This window comes from Panthera onca, chromosome X (genome assembly GCF_046562875.1).
Source record: "Panthera onca isolate mPanOnc1 chromosome X, mPanOnc1 haplotype 2, whole genome shotgun sequence".
Lineage (NCBI taxonomy): Eukaryota > Metazoa > Chordata > Mammalia > Carnivora > Felidae > Panthera > Panthera onca.
This window is the reverse complement of record NC_138357.1, coordinates 81,860,555-81,873,271: the sequence shown is the minus strand read 5'-3', so window position 1 is coordinate 81,873,271 and position 12,717 is coordinate 81,860,555. Positions and strand designations below refer to the sequence as shown.

The 12,717-nt window shown below is 39.7% G+C and overlaps 1 protein-coding gene across 6 annotated transcripts in view; it reads right to left on the bottom strand.

Moving 5' to 3' along the window:
- The window catches only part of PFKFB1 (6-phosphofructo-2-kinase/fructose-2,6-biphosphatase 1), a 111,745-nt gene that overhangs the window by 38,539 nt on the left and 60,489 nt on the right, over nucleotides 1-12,717 (bottom strand). For 3 of the 6 annotated variants that reach the window (XM_081793618.1, XM_081793619.1, XM_081793617.1), the window contains 5 exons: nucleotides 7,074-7,199; nucleotides 2,541-2,634; nucleotides 1,644-1,710; nucleotides 681-755; nucleotides 114-170 (listed from right to left, as the gene is read on the bottom strand). In XM_081793618.1, coding sequence (XP_081649744.1) covers nucleotides 114-170; nucleotides 681-755; nucleotides 1,644-1,710; nucleotides 2,541-2,634; nucleotides 7,074-7,199 — 419 coding nt within the window. Of the gene's footprint in view, nucleotides 1-113; nucleotides 171-680; nucleotides 756-1,643; nucleotides 1,711-2,540; nucleotides 2,635-7,073; nucleotides 7,200-7,855; nucleotides 8,106-12,717 lie in introns of those variants that run through there. The other 3 variants (XM_081793615.1, XM_081793616.1, XM_081793620.1) reach the window with 2 other exon arrangements.

Below are 12,717 nucleotides of genomic sequence, written 5' to 3'. Positions count from 1 at the left end.
AGTAGAATAGAGAACCTCAGAGAAGAATACCACCTTTAACCTAATAGAGGTATTTTTATACATTATCCAAGCCAGAGGAAAAGTAAGGAGGAAAGGTAACAGGTGTTCCTTACCCTGATGTTTTCTGCAATGATGCCAGGGTCATTACAGATGGACTCAATGAAAAAGACCTATAAGAGAAAAAGAAGAGAGATTTCTGGCAGAGAATTATGTTTGGTATGGCCAAACGTAGCTTGACTTCTTCTTGGTGGCTCTGAGTCATATCTAGAGGCATCTCTGACAACATAATTTCATTCGGTGGTGCTTTCCATGATTCTGAGTTTTATGAGGCATATTGACTCTAAACTGAATAGCCCTAGATTAATTTTTATGTTTTTACTGGTTTTTAGTTCTTATATATTCTTATATATCCACTATAAGTGGCTGTCTTCCCTCCTTCTTCATTTCCACCCCCCACAGTGTCAGCAGCCTGTCAGCAATTATCTTCCATTGCCTAATGTAACACCTCTTCTTTCTTATTCTGTTTCTTTGCTTCTGTGATCTGAAAAACCATATAACCAAATTAAAATGTTGAGCCTGATTTGTAGCTGATTTGGCATCTTGGAGTTCTCTGGTTTGCCTTTCTTTTGAGTTTGTACTAGATAAGTAGGCCTTAGATAAGAGTGGGAATGTAACTATACCTTGTAACCATGTTCTTTCGCAAACTGCAGAATTAGTGACCGTCGTTCTCTAGTAGTGTTGGTGGCATCAAAAACCTAGAGGCAAATGATGAGATTGATTTACTCTGAATATAGTGCTGAAAGAACACCTACTCCTTGACTATCCTTGTGCTAAGTGGAGGACTTCCAGGGTGAGATAGAACTTGAACTGAGTTTTGAAGGATAGGAATGATTTGGAGTTGACTTATGCCGATTTCTCAAGCATTCATTGAGCCTTTGTTGTCAGTCCAGAAATGTAGCAGACTTTAGGTATAAATAAGAGGAGAATTGTAAATTTTTATTAAGGTCATTTTATAGGTAAAATAGCTGAGGCTTAGATGAAATATTTGCCTTGATCAAGGCCACCAAGAGTTGCTGACAGAGCAAAGCTAGAATAGATTTTTTCAACTCCTAGTTGAAGCTTCTTCCTTCCCCAACACTTTGGAGCTCTTCAAGAACAGGAAACTCTTTACCCTCAGCACTTTAGATGGGACCATTTGAGGATTTATTCCCCTTTTAGATTTCACAAATCTTATGCCCAAGGTCTATGGGATTAAATTGAATAGATATTTAGGTAAATCTCTAGAACTAAGAAATATTTGTATGGTACTCTTAAACTCTAGTGTAGTCTTACTGAATTCTTGGAGGTAGAGTGGTAAAGCATAGTGGTTAAAGGTATAGATTTTAGAGCTATACAACCTGAATTCTAGTTTTGGCTTTGCTGCAAACACGCTGTGCCACCTTGGAAAATTATTTAATCTCTGTGTCATTCTTCTGTGCTATACCATGGAGTATAACAACAATGCCTGCCTCTTGGAAGAAGGCAGAATTAAATTAATATTTGCAAATTACTTAGAATAATGTGTGTAACATAGTAAATGTTCAATACATATTAGCTGTCATTCATACCAGCAGAAACTTTAGGAAAAATGCAAATTTCTTTACCGCAACATGACCTTCCTCACGGCTGAGATAGTTATGGACATCCTTCAGGGCTGCCAGGGCACACTGCCTGAAAAAGATGGAAAAAGAAACAGAGACAATCACTATCCCCAAGATGAGTTCCTCTGTATTTTTCTCCATTATCTTTTACACCATCTGTAAGATGTTCCACATTATTCATCTATGAAACATCTACACAGGGTATCCTATGTTCTAGGCACTATGAAGAGCACAGACAGGTCACACAGTTGAGTGGCTCTGTGTGCACATCTTAGGGGCAGGGATAAAGTGGAATACCCAGGAAAAGTAGACTAATGACAGATGTCATAATATTAAAAGATCTATCCCTTGAACTGACAGACCTCAAGTAGAACTGGTCCTTAAACCCAAGAAGAGTTCGGGTATATGGTCTGTGAAGTAGAAGGCATTCCTGGAATGGGTACAAGCACAGGTATGATGGTGGCAATGTATTTATGTCTTTGGCAAGAATCTATCTAGTGATTACTCTTTGATGGGTTATATTATAAGGACATGGATCAATGTATGAGTACTGGAAGTGCTCAGTGTCTTGTAGAGGAGAGAGACCTTGAGGTTGAATAGATAGGGTTGGAAAGACTGGAATGGGCCAAGCTATTGAGACTTTTAAATGTTAGGCTTAGAATTTTCCACTCTCTCTTGTAAGGAGTAGGGGATTATTTGTTCCTAAGTTCTTAAGTAGGGGATGGTTACGACCAGAGACAGACTTTGGGTAGGCTAATGGAAGGGCTTTCCCAACCACCCTTTGAGAGTCTAGAAGACCTCCTTACTAACCTAAATTGCTCTCCCCCATGTCCCCATCATCTGAAAAAAGCCCTCCTTCAGCCATTGGCAGTACTGATCTCTAAAATGTTAGTCACTTACTTCCTGATAAGTAGGGCCTCCATGTTGTCTGGAAGGAAGAATTCATAGTTCTTGTAGCTCACTGCCTCTCGTCGGTACTGGCCTAAATTAAACACTGAAAGCAGGGAAACCTGGTGAAGAGGTTGGAAAGAATCTAGTGGAATAAAATATGTCCTTTCTAGTATGGATTTCAAAAATAGAAGATATGATTTAGATATAGGGAATATGTTTATAAAGGTTCAAATTATGGCTACCAGATTACTTATTCCTCACACATAAGAATTATGATCCCATTTTACAAATGAAGAAACTGAAATTCAGAGATAAGAAGTAACTTTCACTGTTAGTAAGTGGAGAGCTTGGATTCAAAACCAGGTCTGTTTGGCTCCAAAACTAGTCACTTTCCATTATTCTATTTTATTAGAAACCCCAACCCTTTCAATGCCTTACTCTATTGGAAAGGTAAGGAAACAAATCCAGTGAGTAAAATCAATCATAAAGGATAAAATAGTGAGTCACCAGGTAGCAGAACTAGACTGGGCCTCCTGAATCCTAGTCTAATGTTATTACATTTTCCTGTATAATGACAGAGAATCCGAATTTTTTGCCCTCTCTAAGCCATACTTTGTCATCAGTAATAGTGAAAAACCTGAGAGAAGGTAAGGAAAGGAAGAGAAAGAGTATAAAAGGCTAATGCAATATTTCATTCCCCCATTAAATAAATACTTTCTGATGCACACTCTATAAAGCAGGACATGAGTTCAGAAGTCTCCAAGATAGACCAAATATGCATGATGGGGCCCCAAGGAGGTCACAATCCAGCAGGTAAGACAGACAGTAAACCAGTAAATGTAGAGTTCCCATCCAGTTTGTTAAATTCTCTGACAGACCCATGGAAAAGAATAAGGGGGATGGACAGATTAATTAAACTTGGGTAAATCTGAGATTGTTTCTTGTAGAAAGCAGCATTTGAACCAGCCCTTTTAGGAAGGAAGGCCTTTTATAGGCAGCCATGGAGAGTGGAAGCGGGTAACAGACATTCCACGTAGAGGAACACCATAAGCAAAAGTATGACATTGGCATAAGGCAGAACATGTTTGGGGTATGTTAAGTCATTCTCTATGACTGAAGACTGAGAGACTGGTAGGGGAGGATTGTGGAGTGCCTTGAACAATAAGCTAAAAGGCTTGGTCTGAAACTTGCAGGCCAAGAAGACTCTTTGAGGCTGTAAGTATGATAAGCTTTGTGCTTTGAAACATGACTCTGAGGGCTTCTGTGAGAATGGACTGGACTGGAGCAGATGAAAAACATGTGCATTAGAGCAGAGATCCATCCACCACCATCTCATGTACCCCTAACATCCAACAGAGGTTCCTTGGAGCCTCCAGTTCTCCACCAGAACCGTTCTTTCTCTCCACTTCTGCCAATATTCTACTCCTCCCACAGGACCAAGCCTAAATATACCCTATCTGGAAGCTTTCACTGCCTTCCAGTTGATGATTTCTCTGTGAACACCTTAGTACCCTGCTGTAAGATTCTTTATGTGACACGAGGTATTGAGGTATTCGTATGCATCCCAGACAAATAGAAAACTCTTCAAGGGTAGGGCATGAATCTCATTCATTTTTGCATCTTTTAATGCCTACCATGGGTTTTGGCACATAAAAAATAGACATTGGAAAACCCTTCACCAGTGAATTAGAGAAATTGCATAAAGGGAAAGGAAAAGCAACAGAAAGAAAGGAAGAGAATTGAAGAGAGAGAGGGAAGGAGGGAGATAAATAAGGTGCTGGGATGGATAAGAGAAAGGAGAGGAAGAGGATGGAGAAAAAGAAAGTATAAGACCAATGTGGGATTCTTTTCTCTTCCCATCAGTAGAACCAAGTATCAGACCTGCACAGTGAGTATCAGGCTTTGGAATCAACCAGATGTGGGTTCATTTCCTGGTTCTGTCACTCATTGGCCATGTGCCTCTAGACAAGGCACTTAACTTCTTGGGCATTAATTTCATCAACTGTGAAATGATGATATTTTTTGAGGAACCTCCACACTGTTTTCCAGAGTGCTGCACAAATTTGCATTCCCACCAACAGTGCAAGAGGGTACCCATTTCTCCACATCCTCTCCAGCATCTATAGTCTCCTGATTTGTTCATTTTAGCCACTCTGACTGGCATGAGGTGATATCTCAGTGTGGTTTTGATTTGTATTTGCCTGATGATGAGTGATGTTGAGCATCTTTTCATGTGCCTGTTGGCCATCTGGATGTCTTCTTTAGAGAAGTGATGAATGGATAAAGAAGGTGTGATTTATATATACAATGGAATACTACTTGACAATGAGAAGGAATGAAATATGGCCTTTTGTAGCAACGTGGATGGAACTGGAGAGTGTTATGCTAACTGAAATAAGTCATACAGAGAAAGGCAGATACCATGTTTTCACTCTTATGTGGATCCTGAGAAATTTAACAGAAGACCATGGGGGAGGAGAAGGGGGAAAAAAGTTACATAGAGGGAAGGAGGCAAACCATAGGAGTCTCTTGAAAACTGAGAATAAACTAAGGATTGATGGGGGGGTAGGAGGGAGGGGAAAGTGGGTGATGGGCATTGAGGAGGGCACCTGTTGGGATGATCACTGGGTGTTGTATAGAAACCAATTTGACAATAAATTTCATATTAAAAAAAAGAAATGATGATAATACTAGTTTCTCTTTGATGGGCAGTTTAGAACTTAAGAATAGATGTTAGTACTTTGAAGACAGACATCCTCTTATTTTTATTTGTTTGCCCAACATCCAGCAAAGGCTTTGCCACAGCTGTATGCTCAATGAATAATTAATGATTGAATGAATAAATAAATTCCCAAGAACTCTTGGCCGCACTGGGGAGCGGTGCTCCATTTCACAAGAGTCTAAGTACTTGCTTAGTGTAACAGAAAAGGAGGGACATGGTCCCAGAAAAAAATTTCAGGTAAGTTGATATTCTTTAAAAGCTTCAATATAGTCATCAGGGATAAATTAAAAAAATGTTGGTAGACTTTCTTACCTTTACTGTTTTTATTCTGAATTGCATATGATGCGGAGGCACCCTATCTCGTAGTGTTTAGAGCCTCTAAATGTTTTAATCTGGTCATACTTGGGAGAGAAATGAATATGACCTAGTACCCTGACCCCAGAACAGCTTCTGGGGAGAGAGACCCAGGCACACACTACAACAATACACTCTGTGATTAGTGTTGGCATAGAGGGGGCTGTAGGAAGGGTTCGTATGGGAGCTCAGAGAAGCACAGTCTTCGGGGGGAAAAAGGAATCAAATAAGAATGAAGATACAGGGTGGGAGATAGAGAAATCAAATGGAAAATAGGAGAGAGCAATTACCAAATAAGAGGTAGTACGCAGAAAAGAGACCACACTGAGGAGAATGGAAAGTTGAAAGTAAGGAGTGAGGGAGGAGGTTGACAGGCAGAGAAGGAGACCCCTCTGGAGGTGGAAAAAGACAGGACCACTTCCAGCTGGGGAGGAGAAGCTGACAGGCTCAGACCTAAGGAGAGGCTTGGAGAGAGAGTGGACGCCTTCTGGACTCCAGAGCACAAGGTGAGCTAAGGTGCCCAGCTTTAGTTGAGACTCTGTAGCAGCAACCTGTGGGCTGTGGCTTTAGTGTGCTTGACTCTGAAATCCCTAAGGCTTGAAGAAAATATCTTAAGATTTTGAATAAATGGTAATGCTAATCAAAATAGTAATGTTGTTGTTGTAATAACAGTAATGGTAATAAAAAGTAGTTTATTAATAATAGGGATGTTTGTGGGGAAATAGGTTCTACTTACATAAATGGGTTAGAAAAAAAGCTTAGGGCAGAAATCCACCACCACGGGGCAAAAGTGCCTGAGGTTACCTAGCAAGATATTGAAATGGGATCAGGAGTAACTTCTTATATAACTGCAGGAAATTACTTTCCATCTGACACCAATATACTATTGTATTTTGATCACAAACTCCACTTGCTCACCCCCACCCTTTGCTTCTTACACAAGTTAATGATTACTATCTGATTATTTCTTCACGTTCACCATGTTTGTAAGATCTTGTTTTCTTCACGTTCACCATGTGGGTAATATTTTTGAGCTCAATAAATACAGAGATGAAACCCCTGTTTGGGGCTCTTGTCTCCTCCTGAACATTAGCCTCTCTCGGATTGCATGTCCATTCTCTTGCTGGACAAGAGAACTCCAGACTCATAGTGTGCAACAGTTGTTTTAAAGTCTTGCAAAACTAGAGTTCCCTGAGAATAGACATTTAATCTTACTAGTTTTCCTGTGCCTAGTACCTAGAATACAGTTTAGGCACAGAGCATGTGCTCATGAAATTATAAAACTTATAAAAGTGTAATGCTAGTGGTGGTAGTAGTAGTAGTAGCAGCAGCAGCAGTCATCCTAAGACTGGTAATGTTTTGAGGCATTCCTAGTACTGAAGTAATGTCTTTTCTGACATGCTACCTTACTTTCTTCAGTCAGTAGCCTGTAGGGAGCTGTAGAACAAAGGGTGTCACAGACATACCTTTAGTTGGTGTTCCTATCCAGTTGAGATATCGCGTGAGCTTCATGGAGATGTAGGTCTTTCCTCGAGCTGGTAAGCCAACCATGATCACCATTGTGGGGGAATTGGTAAACTGGGGTACTGATGCTGGAAGATAAGCAGAGCCTTAAAAGCTTATCCCCAGGCTCCCATGATCTACTGGTATCAGCTCAGAGACACAGAATTGGAAAATTATCTTTCCTACCATTATAACAGCAACAACAATGACAAATACCTGAAAATTTTCTAACTGACTTATGAATTCATCAAAAACTGCTGCAAACAGGAATCTGATAGGCCAAAATGGTGGAGAAGAAGGGGGATCCATATTTCCCACATCTCTCAAACAAAGAAGTGCTGAAGCCAAAACTTTGAACCCCAGGAGTCTGGGAGGAAAAGAGGTTGAATCTACCAGGAAGAAAATGAGACAACTTGAGAAAAGATAGGTGGGTGATTGCGAACTGGGGGAGATAAAATGGGCCAAGTAAGCATGGAGGGGAGGGATCAAAGGGAAGAGAAAGGGAGAGACAAAGGGAAGAGAAAGAACAGGTGGGGAAGTGTAGGATAAGAGAAAAATCTCGGACTGAGACTGAGAGGGATCCTGTCACTAACTGGAACTTTCTTCGGCCTGGGGCAGGCTCCCTGTTCGTGCACTTGGGGATGAGGGGAGCAAGCCCTGGGTTGTGTGGTAGATCAGGGGTGCAGTCTGCAGTAGGAGAAAGCGGCTCCCTCTCTGGAGTGTGGTGGGACAGAACAAAGCCTACCTGCGTCCGCCACCCCCAGGCTTGGCGGCAAGGTCAGCGGTGCAGTCCGCAGCAGGAAATGGCGGTCCTCCCTGAAGTGCAGTGGCACAAAGAAAGCCAGCCAGGACCACATATCAAACCATACAGAGAGGCTCTTCCCCAGTACCAGAGCACACAGAACAGATCTCTGAATCCTAGCCAGGTTCCCGGGCAGGGGAGTTGGTGGAGTGGGAAGGATTGCCCCATCTGCTCCCATAGCACAGTGAGGACAACTCGAAAGAAGTCCAGTAGGTCATGGAGAAAAGACTGGGGTGTCGCCATCCCCCCCATCAACCACCAAGGCAGGGCCTGAGGGATCAGTCCTAGGGCCCATAGTGGAGATGGGACCAGCCTACACCAAACTATGCCCCTCTGTGTCTGGTAACTGCGTTTCTGCTGGAACCAGATAGATGCTGTGCAACCAGAGAGCTCCATCATCCAGACCAGTGATGATGCATAGCCTAGATTAATTCCAGGAAAATTCTTGTTATTTAGATATATTCTCCTTTCCTATATCTTCCTTAATCTAGGCTTATAACTCTGGTTGTTGGTTTAAGCAGACGTATTTAATCCATTTCCCTGATACATGTTCTACATCTCCTTCAGTACTTTCCTCTCCCTCTCTTGAGGATAATCAAGCCATATAGTTTCTATGTCAGTAACTTTACCTTCATTTTTTTTTTTTTTTTTTGCTGCCTCCTTCTTTATTTTCCTTTCTCTCCTTCTGGATTAAGCCGTTTAGTCTTTCTGCCCAGTCAATGTTTATTTTCTCTTTGTCCCCACTGCCCCCGTCATTTCTCTTTTTATATGTGCTCTTCCATCAGCACTGCCTCCACCCTGTTCTTTACTTGGAGTTGCTGTTTCTTCTTTTTCTTTCTTTCTTTCTTTCTTTCTTTCTTTCTTTCCTTCTTTTTTGCTTTTGGACTGTTTTTGTTTATTTGTGTATGTGTGTGTCCATTTGTTTGTTTTATTTGTCTGTGTGTTTGCAAGTCTCTGTTTCCTCTTAGTTTGTTTGTTTTCCTTTCCAGGGCTACTTTAAGGAACAAATCAAAGCACACTTTGTGGAGTGTCTAAAATATCACTACAAGCAGAGAAATAAAATAACCAAAGTCACAACAATAGAAAGCAAGTAACACTCTCCAAAAAACACCTCCTGAAGGGCTAGGCCCTGGACAGTGTATGACACCCCTTTAATATAGTAGTGCTCGCAGGTGAAGAGCTAAAACAAGCTTTTAAAATTCATAAGGGACAAAAAAAATAGCCAAAATGATGAAATGGAAGAATTCCCCTCAAAAGAAATTCCAGGAAGAAGTGACAGTTAAAGAATTGATTAAAAAAGATGTAAACAATATAGGTGAACAAAAATTTAGAATAACAGTCATAAGATTAATTGATGGGCTTGAAAAAGGCATAGAAAACAGCAGATAATCTATTATTGAAGATATCAAGGAACTAAAAAATAGTCATGATGAATTAAAAAATGCTATAAATGAGGTGCAAAATAAACGGAGGCAGCCACAGCACAGACGGAAGAGGCAGAGGGGAGAATAGGTGAATTAGAAGCTAAAATTATGGGAAAAGAGGAAGCTGAGAAAAAGAGAGATTAGAAAAAACCAAGGATCAAGAGAGGAGAATTAGACAACTAAGTGATGCAATCAAATGGAACAATGTCTATATCATAGTAATTCCAGGAGAGACAAAAGGGCTGAAGGTATGCATGAACAAATCATAGCTGAGAGTTTCCCCAATCTAGGGAAGGAAACAGACATTGAAATCCAAGAGGCACAGAGAACTCCTTTCAGATGTAACTTGAATCGATCTTCTACACAACATATCATAGTGAAACTGGCAAAATACAAGGATAAAGAGAGAATTCTCAAAGAAGCTAGGGATAAACAGGTCTTAACATACAAAGGTAGAAGCATAAGGGTAGTAGCAGACCTATCTACCCAAACTTGGCAGGCCAGAAAGGAATGGCATGAAATCTTCAATGTGATGAACAGGAAAAATATGCAGTCAAGAATCCTTTATCCAGAAGGCCTGCCATTCAGAATAGAAGGAGAGATAAAGGTTTTCACAAACAAACAAAAACTGAAGGAATTCATCACCACTAAACCAGCCCTACAAGAGATCTTAAGGGGTACTCTGAGAGTGAAATGTTCCAAGGGCCACAAAGGACCAGAGACATGAATTCAAGCATGAGCCCTACAGACAACACAATGACTCTAAATACCTATCTTTCAATAATAACACTGAGTATAAATGGACTAAATGCTCCAATCAAAAGACATGATATAAGAATGGACAAAACAAGACTCATCTTTTTGCTGTCTACAAGAGACCCATTTTATACATGAGGACATCTTCAGATTGAAAGTGAGGGGGTACCATCTATCATGCTACTGGGAATCAAAAGAAAGCTGGAGTAGCCATACTTATATCAGACAAACTAGACTTTAAATTAAAGGCTGTAACAAGAGATAAAGAAGGGCATTATAGAATAATTACAGGGTCTATCCATCAGGAAGAGCTAACAATTATAAATGTCTATGCACCAAATATGTGAACCCCAAAATATATAAAACAATCACAAACATAAGAAGCTTTATTAATAAGAATGTGGTAATTACAGGGGAGTTTAATACCACACGTATAGCAATGGAAAGATCATCTAGACACAGAATCAGTAAAGAAACAATGGTCCTGAATGATACATTGGATAAGATGGAATTGACAGATATATTTAGAACTCTACATCCCAAAGCAGCAGAATACACTTTCTTCTCCAGTGCACAATAAACATTCTCCGAGATAGATCACATACTGGGTCACAAAACATCCCTTAATAAGTATACAAGAATTGAAATTATACCATGCACACTTTCAGACCACAATGCTATGAAACTTGAAATCAACCACAGGAAAAAGTCTGGAAAACCTGCAAAAGCAGGCAGATTGAATAAAATCCTACTAAAGAATAAATGGAACAACCAGGCAATTAGAGAAGAAATTAAAAGTTTTATGGAAACAAATGAAATGAAAATACAACAATCCAAACCCGTTAGGACAGCAAAGGCAGTCCTAAGAGGAAAATACGTTGCAATCCAGGCCTATCTCAAGAAAGAATAACAATCCCAAATACAAAATCTAATAACACACCTAAAGAAAATACAAGCAGAAAAGCAAAGACACACCAAACCCCACAGAAGAAGAGAAATAATAAAGATCAGAACAGAAGTAAACAATATAGAATACCAAAAAACCCAGTAGAACATATCAATGAAACCAAGAGTTGGCTTATTGAAAAAAAATAAACAAAATTGATAAACCTCTAACCAGTCTTCTCAAAAAGAAAGAGAGGGAGGACACAAATAGATAAAATCACGAATGAAAATGGAATTATTACAACCAATCCCTCAGAAATACAAGCAACTATCAGGGATTACTATGAAAAGTTATACGCCAACAAACTGGACAACCTGGAAAAAATGGAAAAATGCCTAAAGTCCCACACATTATCGAATTCAAATGGGAAAAAATCAAAAATTTGAGCTGACACATAACTAGCAAAGAAATTGAATCAGTTATCAAAAATCTCCCAACAAGTAAGAGTCCTGGACCAGATGGCTTCCCTTGGGAATTCTACCAGACATTTAAAGCAGAGTTAATACCTATCTTTCTCAAGCTGTTCCAAAAAATAGAAAGGGAAGGAAAACTTCTGGTCTCATACTATGAAGCCAGCATTACTTTGATTCCCAAACCAAACAGAGACCCAGAAAAAAAAAAAGGAACTACATTCCAATATCCCTGATGAATATGGATGCAAAAATTCTCAACAAGATACTAGTGGATCGATTTCAACAGCATATAAAAAGGTTTATTCACCATGGTCAAGTGGGATTCATTCCTGGGCTGCAGGGCTGGTTCAATATTTGCACATCAATCAATGTGATACATCGCATTAATAAAAGAAAAGATAAGAACCATACGGTTCTGTCAATATGCACAAAAAGAATTTGACAAAATACAGCATCCTTTGTTGATGAAAACCCCCAAGAAAGTCGGGATAGAAAGAACACACTTAAACATCATAGAAGCCATGTATGAAAGCCCACAGCTAATATCATCCTCAATGGGAAAAAACTGAGAGCTTTCCCCCTGAGATCAGCTAAACGACAGAGATGTCCACTATCACCACTGTTGTTTAACATAGTGTTGGAAGTCCTAGCATCAGCAATCAGACAACAAAATGAAATAAAAGGCATAAAAATAGGTAAAGATAAAGTCAAACATTCATTTTTTACAGACGACATGATACCCTACATGGAAAACCCGAAAGACTCCACCAAAAGTCTGCTAGAACTGATACATGAATTCAAGAAAGTCTCAGGGTACAAAATCAGTGTACAGAAATTGGTTGCATTTTTATACCTCAATATGAGCAACAGAAAGAGTAATAAAGAAACTTATCCCATTCACAAATTGCACCAAGAACCTTAAAATATCTAGGAATAAACCTAACCAAAATGTGAAAGATCTATGTATGCTGAAAACTATAGAAAGCTTATTAAGGAAATTGAAGAAGATACAAAGAAATGGAAAAATATTCCATGCTCATGGATTGGAAGCATAAATGTTAAAATGTCAATACTGCCCAAAGCAATCTACACATTCAACGCAATCCCAATCAAAATTTCACCAGCATTCTTCTGAAAGCTAGAATGAACAATCCTAAAATTTTTATGGAACCAAAAAAGACCCTAAATCCCCAACGTAATATTGAAGAAGAAGACCAAAGCGGGAGGCATCACAATCCCAGCCTTTAGCCTCTACTACAAAGCTGT